Source organism: Chiloscyllium plagiosum, chromosome 18 (genome assembly GCF_004010195.1).
Source record: "Chiloscyllium plagiosum isolate BGI_BamShark_2017 chromosome 18, ASM401019v2, whole genome shotgun sequence".
Classification (NCBI taxonomy): domain Eukaryota; kingdom Metazoa; phylum Chordata; class Chondrichthyes; order Orectolobiformes; family Hemiscylliidae; genus Chiloscyllium; species Chiloscyllium plagiosum.
The window spans coordinates 25,291,211-25,303,917 of record NC_057727.1 but is presented as its reverse complement, the minus strand read 5'-3'; the positions used below and the strand labels follow the sequence as shown (position 1 = coordinate 25,303,917).

The 12,707-nt window shown below is 40.5% G+C and overlaps 1 protein-coding gene across 3 annotated transcripts in view; it reads left to right on the top strand.

Moving 5' to 3' along the window:
• Positions 1-248: 248 nt before the first annotated feature.
• iqsec1b (IQ motif and Sec7 domain ArfGEF 1b) overlaps positions 249-12,707 on the top strand; it is a 489,188-nt gene continuing 476,729 nt past the window's right edge. Inside the window, exon 1 of one of the 3 annotated variants that reach the window (XM_043707991.1) lies at positions 249-774. In XM_043707991.1, the coding sequence (XP_043563926.1) occupies positions 521-774 (254 nt within the window). In that variant the 5' untranslated portion in view covers positions 249-520. The remainder of the gene's footprint in view (positions 775-12,707) is intronic. The other 2 variants (XM_043707985.1, XM_043707986.1) reach the window with 2 other exon arrangements.

Genomic DNA, 12,707 nt, shown 5'->3' with positions numbered 1-12,707 from the left:
ATCGAATTGTTGCATGATTTAATGGCTTGCAGAACAAAAGCTTGCAACGTGAACATGTTTTGCAGGAATTTCACTCCCTCGGCTCCCGATGTCTTGGCGATGTTCTTCACCCCGAGCACAGAGTTTGGTGGGACCCACTGAGAGATTAAGATTCCTGAAGGAAAATGAAGTTTGCCCCAATCCTTTCTAGGCTTTGCCTCCCTTTCGCATTTTAGCTCAAAGGCGATGGGGAAAGGCTCACATTGAGAGAGGCGCTTCGAGGGTGGGCTGTTGCCCTTTTAAGTGTTTTCCCCTGAATGGAGTGTGCCTGGTGGAAGGCACGTTGAGGCGGTACGTGTGATGAACATTGAGCTCAGCTGGACGGCATGCGGCTGTGGCCAAACCTCCAGCCACCCGCTCATTCACTCCCTCAGTGTAAAAACAATGGCGGCAAGCAGCTGGGGACAGGAGGTTCGCGTTTTCCTCACTGCTCGGGGTTAGCCTCTGAGCGGATTCCGAGCGGACTGGCAGCTTCTCCGCCATGGAAGGCGCGGCGGAGAACCCCAACCGAGCCGTGGAATATCTGAAGGAGCTGAATAAGATCATCGAGACCCAGCAAGAGTTGCTGGAGAACCAGAAGAAGCGCATCGAAGAGCTGGAGCAGCAAGTGGCCGAGCTGTGGAAGGAGAACGCCTCTCTCAAAGAGGAGCACCAACGGCATCTGGCCACTTGCCGCTTACAGAGCACCAACTACACGCCTCTGGCATCAATTAAAGAGGACTTAAAACACGAAAAGTAAGATCTGTTGATACTCTGCTGCCGGTTCCCTGACCGATGCCGTTACATTTGCCAAGCGATAGCCGTTATCCCGGGGCTCCAGACTGCGATTTTTGTTGCGCACCTTAACGGGCTGCTTAAGGTTACAAGTTGTAATTCTGAAATGTAGGCGCCCTGTTCCAACAGGAGCCTCCGTTATTTACTGCAAAGTGTGGGCTTTCGTTAATATGCCACAGAAATAACAAAACGCAAACTACACTCCTATCCGAAGCTGGTATAAAGCGAATGAGCAGGAACGGAGCAGCGTGCGCTGATTCAAGTTGTGTGGGGACAGATGTAAGGCAGTGGGATAAGCAGGGAATTTCTGCACCAGACTCTATAGAAAGCTGAGATTTGTTTAAATTTATGTCTTGAATATTCTTTCCAGTGTCAGGTTTTGATTTTAAAAATGCATTTGCAGTGATTCCGGGAATTGAGTAATCATATGACCGTGCCCATTGCTCTTGACTTTAATTATCATTTCGGAAGCAGCTGCAGAAAGTGAAGCCACTGCATTTTGTTGGATGGCTGCTGCTTTCATTCATTTACTGGCGTATTAAGCGCGATGCTTACAGATCTGGAAAGCTCCATAAAGCGGACCTAATTGTTGCCACCGCGAAAGCTTCAGTCTTTTCTTTAAAACAGGACCTCTATTTCCTCACTCCCACCCCTTCCCCAAAATAACCAAACATTAAAAGTCAAAATTCTCCTCAAACGGTTTTAAGATCCTCTACTCAGCTGCCCAACTATTCTCCCTTTTTGAACGAGATTAAAGACAAAATCACTTCATTTCGAGCAAGAAATTTGTCATTTTCTACCACAGGCGTTTTAGGTGAACCTGGGTGATGCTGTACTCAAATTAGTGATTGCTTTTAATATATGTCACGAAACGATAAATTGAGCCAACGTGCGTTATATCGAAGTCCGAACCGAACAGTAGAGTTACAGTAGTTCATGAAGCGTTTCAAAAATGCAACGATCTTTATTCAAGTACTGGGAGGACTTGCTGGCAGAATGGTGCATATTGTTGAGGGAAAGACCGCTTCAGTGAAACTGTCCTGATAACCGTCAACATCTGTGGTTTCCTGGCATTCTGATAAGTCGATTTGCTTAATCCATAATCCATGATATATTTAGTATCTAAACTCTCCGAAGTGGAGCAATGGCATTGACTTTTCCGATATCTCGTACCTTCGGATGTAGAGAATATCCTCGTATTTTATATGAAATACTCTTTAGGTTTATGTGTTTCAGTAATGTAAACAGCTCGACTGATTTACACTTGTGTTTTGACGAATGAAATAACAAGGTGTCAGTGACCTCATAACTGCTGAAGATTTACGATGGAATAATTTTAGTTTCTCACTCATGTAAACACGCCAATACACACTCATTCTTCCATGTTTATAATATTTCAAACTTTTTTTGATTTCCCAGTGACTTTTTTCCCTTTAATCGTAATTCACTTTAAATAAAGCCAGCGTGCAGAAAATTTATGCAGAATTTTGTTTTAGCCCCAGCACCGTTTTTGTTTGTGAACTGATCGTACAGAACTCAAAGGTACCTGTGCACTCATAAGCGCAAACAGAACATGTATCCCTCGGTGCTGACAAAAATCGATGCATGACGGTAGAGAGATGAAACTGGAGTACAAATTAAAGCTAGTATTATAACCACATATTTGTGCCTTATCATCAAAACGTCTTAGTACAGCTAATGCCACCTTCAAGTAATAAGAAGAAACCAAAGCCTGAGGTAAAGGTTAGCTTTAATATCCTTTCATTAGGGAAGACTGCCTTGATCTGTGAAAGCTGTGAAAGCATTGTATTACTTGTTTGCTGTGGTGTTGGGTTGCAATGTAACATCTTTTGTGATTTGATATTGGTCGGATCTTTAATTTGTATATGACGTTAGTCATTTTTTGTGGTGTTGCTTTTTTTCTATTTCCCCCCCCCCCCCTTGATTATTAGTGTCACCATGAGCTGATCCTGAGGCTAGAGAGTGCCAACACTGACTTTTTTTTGCCATTACTGGCATTGCTCCTTTCTACTGTCAGGCAGGCAGATGTGTTTGCCAGCAGCTGGTACAGCTGGCACCACTATGCATCTGTAGCTTTGCCTCAGACTGGAGATGGTGCCATTGACATGTTCATACATTCTTGCATCTTTTTTGTGGTAGATTTAAGTCATCAATGTGAACCATTGTGTAATGAGCTAACCTTTCCAGCTGGCTAACTATTGAATGAAAGGAGCTAATAGGTATTCTGACTATTAATCTAACCCATTTGCTATTGCATATTTCTGTAAAAATGCCATTTTTAATAGTGGTCTTTTTCTCCAAAATGTGCAAAATGCCATTTGGCTCATCAAGCTAGCCCCTTAACCAGGAGAAAGTGAGGTCTGCAGATGCTGGAGATCAAAGTTGAAACTTTATTGCTGGAACAGCACAGCAGGTCAGGCAGCATCCAGGGAACAGGAGATTCGACGTTTCGGGCACAGGCCTGAAGAAGGGCCTGTGCCCGAAACGTCGAATCTCCTGTTCCCTGGATGCTGCCTGACCTGCTGTGCTGTTCCAGCAATAAAGTTTCAACCTAGCCCCTTAACCAGATCACTTAAGCAAATAATTGTAGGTGCTGAAAATCTTAACTAGTCTGGGCCCACGTGGGGAAAAAAATAGTTAATATCTTTTATCCTTTGATAATACCTCTTATCATTTGAACTAGTTTGGGCACCATTTCTCTCCACAATCCTTTTACCCCAGAAACTTTTTGTGGTCTTCAATCTGTTCCCAGGCTACTTGCTGGCTTATTATACACAATAAAGATTTGCTTTAACATGTATCCTTGATGCACATTTTCTTGACACACACGTTTTGGTCGTATATTGGTGTACTCCATCACGTGCTATCCAGTTCTTATTTTGGGACTTTTTAGCCAGTGTGTCAAACTTCTTATTAAATTTATTGAACTTTTTAAAATATAAAACTGGGCACATTGAGATAGGATGCCAGTTGAAAAATATTGTAGAGGTGCTTTCTGACCTAGGCTGAGAAGAGAGCATGAGGGAGGAACTGCCATAAGGCTAAACAAATTTTGAAAGTAGGCCATGACTGGGAGAGAACCTGAGTAGCAGTTTTAGCTGTATTACTGATTTTAAATCAGATTTTACGTCAACAATATCTCTTGTAGCTTGCATCGCAAGGTTTTTGCGTTATCAAAATATTGACGTGTGAGCATGTTTTAAATTGGGGCAAGATAAGCAGCTGGCAAGAGAATCTTAAGAGCGTTTCTGCATTGTATTTTCTTGAATACATCTGATGTGTTGTGGTCAGAAACATGAAATCCTCTGCATTTGTTGACAAGAAAATCAATAAAGGTGTTTAGAGATGAAAATAAATGCTACGGTAAGTCAAGCAGCCAGCATGCTAGTTGGGTTTGCATGAATGGGTGGAAAAGAGGCAAATGGAAATCAGTCTTGTATTTAGAGGGCTGGCAAAGCAAAGAAATATATAATGAGTGGAGGGATGTGGAGAACCTTAAAGAAGTGAAACACCTTGGAGTACATGTCCACAGATCTCTGAAAGTGGCATGAAGGTAGATGAGGTGGTGAAGTAGGCATTCCTTCATTGGGTGAGGCATTGAAGACTAAAATAGGCATATAATGTGGGGACTATAGAAGACAACAGTTAGGTCAAACTTGGAGGTTGCTGACAGTTCTGGTTACTACAGTGCAGGAAGGATAATTGCTCAAGAGAGAATACGGATGACATTTTAATGAGTGTTGGCAGGGCTTGCAAATTGCATGTTTGAGGAAAAATTGGTTAGATTAGGATTGTTTTCTTTAGAAAATAGGTGTTTGAAGGGTGACTTAATTGAGGTGTGCAATGTGCGTGTCCATTCAATCCAATACAATGAAAACATGTTTCTCCCAATGGAGAGGTCAGTTACCAAGGAGCACAGATCTAGAGGACATTAGAGGGGATGTGGGAAAACCTTTTTAAATTCAGCATATGGTGGGTTTCTGGTATTCTGTGGCTAGTTTTTTTTGAGGAAGAAACCTTCAACACGTTTAAGAGGAACCTAGATTTATGTTTGAAGCCTTGTAACTGCAAGGCCACAGAGAAGGTGCTAGTGAATGGGATTAGAATGAGTGGCTAGTTTATTCAGCAGACTCAAAGGCCTGTTTCTGTGCTGTAGTCTTTTCTGCAGGAGTGCTAACTAATTGAATGTTACTTTTTAGTTTTGTTTAGTCTGGTCATTTTTGCTCTTCGTGAATGTTGACCTGACACTTGTTAAGTACTGTATTCTAAATTGTTTCAGTTGCAAACAGATATTGAGGACAAATGTTTCATGTACAGTTAAGAGATTGCTCTATGTAACTATTCAAAGTGAGTTTTCATAATCAAAGAAGCCAATTTTCTGTTTGATGAAAAGGATAAACATTTGGATAACAGACTGGTTTGACTGCCTGGTTTTGATTGAGGTGAATCAAGAGAAACATCTTTTGGAGGTCTTTTGATATGTATCGTTTCATCAGGCAAATGGTTTCGAAGTAATTGGAATGACCTTCTAAAGATAATTCTTTTGAGAAACATCCTGTAGTTTCCTTTATGATTTTGCGATATACAAACGAATGTGCAAGCATTCAGTTTTGACTGTACAAGCTAAAATTTATCCTTCCTTACTTTTTGGAAGCAACAGAAGACTAAAATGGTTGATCAGTGTAATTTCCATTATAACTGCACAAAAAGGATAGTGCTGTGAAGTACTACTTCCCACCACAACTTGGTTGCAGATTTTTCTTAGTAACTGCTTTGGGTTTTGGGTAAGAATTTCAATATGTGCAAAATATTAGTGTTGTATCTCAAACTTGCATTGGTTGCTGACTCTGATCTGACTGTGTTTCTTTTATCTCCCTAATTCGATCATTACAATTTTATTCCGGTATTGGTCAATGTCTTTTATCATGTCCTTTCTCTACCATCCATAGGTCACTTTTGTGGCATTTACTTCTTGTTTGCTCATGGATTGTTTTTTTCCTTAGCTGGGCTAGCATATATTACTGATCTTGAGTTGCTCTCAGAAGGATAGGTGAGCTGACAAAAATACTCTAGCTACATGGGGTATTGTAGTCATTCCATCCTGGATGTAGCAGAAGCAAATAGATGCAGCCTTATGTATTTCTGATTTGATTTTAATGATTGGATTGTGCTTAAGCCCAACTCTTTCTCCATGATTAGAGTCATAGAGATGTACAGCATGGAGAAACAGACCCTTCAGTCCAACCCATCCATGTCGACCAGATATCCCAACCCAATCTAGTCCCACCTGCCAGCACCTGGCCCATATCCCTCCAAACCCTTCCTATTCATATACACATCCAAATGCCTCTTAAATGTTGCGATTGTACCAGTCTCCACCACTTCCTCTGGCAGCTCATTCCATACACGTTCCACCCACTGTGTGAAAAGGTCGCCTCATAGATCTCTTTTATATTTTTCTCCTCTCACCCTAAATCTATGCCCTCTAGTTCTGGACTCCCTGACCCCAGGGAAAAGACTTTGCATATTTATCCTTTCCATGCCCCTCATAATTTTGTAAACCTTCATAAAGGTTACCCCTTAGCCTCCGACGCTCCAGGGAAAACAGCCCCAGCCTGTTCAACCTTTCCCTATAGCGCAAATCCTCCAATTTTGGTATCATCTGCAAACTTACTAACTGTACCTCTTATGTTCGCATCCAAATCATTTACGTAAATCACAAAGTAGAGGACCCAGTACTGATCCTTGTGGCATCCCACTGGTCACAGGCCTCCAGTCTGAAAAACAACCCTCCACCACCACCCTTCTGCCTTTGAGCCAGTTCTCTATTCAAATGGCTAGTTCTCCCTGTATTCCATGAGATCTAACCTTGCTAATCAGTCTCTCATGGGGAACCTTGTCGAACACCTTACTGAAGTCCACATAGATCACATCTATTGCTCTGCCCTCATCAATCCTCTTTGTTACTTCTTCAAAAAACCCAATCAAGTTTTTGAGACCTGATTTCCCATGTACAAAGCCATGTTGACTATCCCTAATCCATCCTTGCCTTTCCAAATACATGTACAACCTGTCCCTCAGGATTCCCTGGGGATTTATCCACCTTTACCCATTTCAAGACATCCAGCACTTCCTCTTCTGTAATCTGGACGTTTTGCAAGATGTCACCATCTATTTCCCTCCAGTCTATATCTTCCATATCCTTTTCCACAGTAAATACTGATGCAAAATATTGATTTAGTATCTTCCCCCATTTTCTGTGGCTCTACACAAAGGCTGCCTTGCTGATCTTTGAGGGGCCCTATTCTCTCCCTAATTACCCTTTTGTCCTTAATATATTTGTAAAAACCCTTTGGATTCTCCTTAATTCTATTTGCCAAAGCTATCTCATGTCCCCTTTTTTGCACTCCTGATTTCTCTCTTAAGTATACTCCTACTTCCTTTATACTCTAAGGATTCACTCGATCTATCCTGTCTATACCTGACATATACTTCCTCCTTTTTCTTTACCAAGCCCTTAATTTCTTTAGTCATCCAGCATTCCCTATACCTACCAGCATTTCCTTTCACCCTGACAGGAATATACTTTCTCTAGATTCTTGTTATCTCATTTTTGAAGGCTTCCCATTTTCCAGCCGTCCCTTTATCTGCAAACATCTGCCTCCAATCAGCTTTCGAAAGTTCTTGCCTAATACCGTCAAAGGTGGCCTTTCTCCAATTTAGAACTTCAACTTTTAGATCTGGTCTATCCTTTTCCATCACTATTTTAAAACGAATAGAATTATGGCCGCTGACTCAAAGTGCTCCCCCACTGACACCTCAGTCACCTGCCCTGCCTTATTTCCCAGAGTAGGTCAAGTTTTGCAACTTCTCTAACAGGTACATCCACATACTGAATCAGAAAATTGTCTATCATCTTGTTTTTCCCCCTCTTTTTTGTCTCCACCTTTTTGTCTTTTGGTATCATCAAGATAATTTTTTTTAGCTTTTTAGAATAGTTTTGGATTGAAAGGTATGAAAATCAATTCACATTTATGAAGCTCAACCTTTATGAATAAATGGATTGCAATATTTGGGACGGGGCAATCCAAAATTGGAGCTTTTTAACTTCAGGTTAATTTAATATTCTGAACTCTTCCATCTCAACCCATACTTTCACCATACTTCCTGATCTGTCATGTCCTCCGCTTCCAGCACCCATATCTTACTCCATGCCTTGTCATCGTCTGTCATTGCCTTTTAAATGCCACTTTATACAGTAATCAAGGACCAATTCAGGACTTGGAAGAATGTTAATCAATAAAGTAGTTGTCCCTTTTATGGAATTTAAATGAGTCAGGGCAGCATAGTGGCTCATTGGTTAGCACTGCTGCCTCAGTGCAAGGACCTGGGTTCGTTTCCCACCTCCCCGTGTCTATGTGGGTTTCCTCCGGGTGCTCAGCTTTCCTCCCACAATCCAAAGATGTGCAGGCCAGGTAAAGTGGCCATGCTAAATTGACCATAGTGTTAGGTACATTAATCAGGGGTAAACGTAGGGGAATGGGTCTGGGTGGGTTACTCTTTGAAAGGTTGGTGTGGACTTGTTGGGCCAAAGGGCCTGTTTCCATACTATAAGGAATCTAATCTAATCTTTAAAAAAATCTTTATTGGACTTATTAGTGATTATTACACCTGTGGTTTTATTACTTGATTCACCTGAGTTTTTAATACCATAACCTTTTGTCACAAGAACCTACTCGCTGTACTTCTGCAGCATTCTGTCTCTGCCCTACCAGAGCATATTTGCTGCTGACATCCTCATCCATTGCCTCCCTGCTAACCTTTGAGCCTCATTTACGTTTGAGTTCATTTGAAAAATCTGCCCATATCCTAATCTGCACTATATTTTCCCTGCTTGCTGACTTGTTGCCTCTGGGTCCACCAGAATAATTTTAAACATTCTCACCTCAGATTGTCATAGCCCTCCCTATTTGTCATTACTGTTTGAGAATTCCACATTCATCCAATTTTGGATTCCCTACTTCTTTAACTCCTTACTGGTAACTATGCCTTTTGCAGCACTCTCTCTCATTCCTTAAACCCAGAGTCCTCTGGTTTAGATTCCCCTTCTACTGGCCATATATTTTGGCTGAGATTTTGGTCCCCTATTCTATCATCTTCATTTCACTGCTTTGCATAACAGTTGACTTTCTCTGAACATGTCTGCATTGATCATGGTGTAACTGAAGTGATTATAACAATGTATTCATTTTGACATGCAGGTTGATAATGCGTCATTTGCATGTTTGCTCCAGTCTGTTTCATTTTTATTTGAATGTGATCTGAGAGAAGGCTTAAGATGACAGTTCCTTGGTTGAAATGCTGATGTATTTTTGGGAACAGCAAACAAACATACATAAACAATTATGCTTCAGCTGTCAATACAACTTATTTTTGTTGATTATGATACAAAATAATTACATGCAATGCTTCTGCATATTAGTGCTTTGTTCAACTTAAAATAACTTTTACTTCTCCAGTATTCTAATTTTCTTGCAAGCCAGACTAACCTTGACGTTTCCTTTTAAAACTGTGGAATTGTTTGTATTGCCATGTTCAAAACCTAATGCTGCACCTTTTTTCTTAATGTGTAAGCTACAAACCACCCAACACCATTGGATGACACTCTTTCCTGAGATGGCTTATTTGCAGCCATTGGAGGATTATCAAATTGTACAGAGGCATTTAATTACTGTTTTGTTCCTGGGTTTTATAAAGCATGCATGTAACAGTTTTTAGAAATTTTTTAGTTTCTGTCTTGTGGAAAAATGGTTAAAGTCTTGAAATGTGATTTGCATTAGAAAATAATGTTACTGAGTTATGGTGGATTTTATGACCATTTATTAAATTTATCTTTTCTAGCGCTGGGTTTTTAGACAGTCAATATGTTATCAAGAATGACTAGAAACTTGCTGCATTTGTATATGGATATAATGTTTTTAAATGTAATTCCAGTACTTGGGCTGAGGCAGCTGAAGAATGTGACCACCAGTGCTTGAAATTAAGATTGCCATTCTCAACAGGCAAGGACTGTGCAAAACTTTACCTGCTGGAATAAATTACAAAGCTAGGGAAAGTTTAGGTCATGGAATTTGAAAACAACATTTTGTATTTTACTAAATGAGCAATTGCTTGATGAGGATCCATTGTAGGCCAGAGAGTACGTGGGTGCTAGTTGAGTAGGACAAGGCACATTAGAATGATCCCAGATTTACAAAAGGTAGAATGTGATGGAGGGAAACCAGGAATGAATTTGGAATAATCAAGTGTCGAGATGATGAAGGCACGAATGGGGTGGTGGCAGCAGATGAGACTGGGTAATATTGCAAGAGTGGAAATAAGCAGTTTCACTAATTGTACAGATGAGGTTACATACTGGCTCAAAGTGACATTGTTTATGAACAGTCTAATTCATTCTTCAATTCTCAGTTAATTGTTGGGGAACTGAATTTGGAGCAGAGACTAAGGACGATAATTTGATTTTTGTTTTCCAACACTTAGTGGAAATTGGGCTCATTCCAGTAATCGATGTGGGGGAGAAATGCAATGGTTATGGATGATGCTGACAAGGGGAAGCACAGAGATGAGAAATAGGTGTATCCAAACTTTTTTTAAAAACTGATTTTTGGAAGAGTAACCATAAGTGGTATTCTGGTCTTGATTAATTAGGTAATTCTTTTTAATGTTAATAAAAAGTAATTGCTTATTATCTAGATGCTGGATGTAATGCTTTACTGCAAATATTGAAGAGTTAAACTTGGAAAATCTTAATGAATACCAACTTGTACTTTTTATTACTCATTCATGGTCTGTGGGTATTGCTGATGAGATGAGCATTTGTTGGCTATCTCAAATTGCCCTTGAAAATGCTGATGAGCCACTGTGAATCACTGCAGTCTGTGTGGAATGGGTTTATGTATAGCAGTCATAGGGAGGGTGTTCCAGTGAATGGCTATGTACCTCCAAGTCAGAATAATGTGACCTTAAGGAATTTACAGGCAGCTATGCTTCCATGGATCTGCTATCCTTGCTGTTCTAGGTGATGTGTGCTGTCAAAGGAGCATTGGCAAAGTTGTGTTGTGGATCTTTCCATGAAGTACATTGCTATCACTGAAATGGTGAATGAAATATTGATCAAGCAGGTTGCATTGTCCTGGATGAAATCGAACATCTTGAATACTGTTGAAGTTGCACTGATGGAAAAATGTAACTTCTGCTTTGTGGTAGGCTTTGGGGAATCAGGAGGGAAGTTACTTTCCACAAGCAACTTTTATCTCTGACTTATTCTCACTATTGTAATTATATGGCACACCAAGTTTTGTTTATGTTGATGGAGTCACTGGTAATGTCATTGTGTTAGGTTCTTTTCCTGAGTGTTCACACATGAGATGCAATTTGCATGTCAACTTCTGCAAACAGTTAGTTTATTAAAGTCTGTACAAGCTAGGTGACCTCCTTTTGATACTCTTGGCAGGCGTGTGAAGTAGAGTCAAAACAGAGGAAATACAGCCCCTTTATACAGGTCAGTTGGTAATGCTCACAGGTACTCTGGTCATTTCCGTCCACCCCCCTCCCCCATAATGACCTATTATCCCAGGTACAATGGTAGGATGAGGTCATCCTCTGAGATAATGTAAACGTAAAAGCCCTAATCCTCAAGAATCATTATGCAAACTACTTCCTCACTCCGTGATTCCCCAAGAAAATGTAGGTGTGATATGTCCTAGCTTCAGAGTGGCCCTGCAAAAAAATGAGTTCTGGCTCTGCTACTTCCCCGGGCAAGGTCGGTATGATATACTTTAGTATAAGGGGATGATCACACAAATTTGATTCGCAAAGGAGATGTCAATGGAAGGGACTGAACGAGAGTTTACTTGGTTAATACCAGTAGAATAACAGTAAATGACTGCCCAAATGAAGTGTGAATTACAAGAGATAGTCATCCTAATTCCTGCATGCTGTCAGTGAGACAGAATGCCACCCCCCCCACCCACTTAGTGTTCAACTTCTTGGAGAAAGACAGTACAGTTTAACCCTTTAACATTAACATTACATTTAACGTTTAGAGAGAGTACAATTTAATCTTTTAACATTCCAATTGAATGTCAAGAAGAGATGGTCAATTCTTTTGGAGACTACTGGGCACTTAACTGGCAAATGTTACTTGCCGCTTAAGATTCAAGCTTAGACTGACCTGGTCTTTGCCCAGACTTCATAACATTTCAGGTTGTAATCATGTGTTGATGTCCCTACATCTCAATTTCTGTTGGGGGGGGGAAAGACCATTAATGAAGTAGCTGAACATGATTTTGGCTGAGGACACTGCCCTGAGGAACAAATGCACCAGTTACTTGGGATCAAAGGGCCAGACAACTCAATAACGACAGCCAATTTCCCTTTTTGTGTGAGGGTTAGACTCCAATCAATAGGAATTTTCTTCTCTGACACCAATTGACTTGAATTTTCTAGGTCTCCGATGACCTATGATGTCACTAATTTTAAAGGAATCCAAAGTTATGAGGATAGATGGGAAAGTGGTCCATGCTTCGAATTCCAATCATCCATGATGTTTTTGAATGATGGTGAAGGCTTGAGAGGCCACATGCTCCACTACTGTTTCCATTTCATATGTTCTTGATGTCTATGGCAGTCATATTCTCTTATGAAATTGTTCTTTTGTCACTGTGTTTCAACCAAAACTGTATCTAAATCTGTAACTGATTGTACCTGGGTGGAGAACAAATTGAACATCTGTAAAGTTGGTGTGGTAATTGTTTGGATTTGTGCCTCTTTGAATAAGGTATAAATGAGGAAATTTCCATTTTGCTATTTAG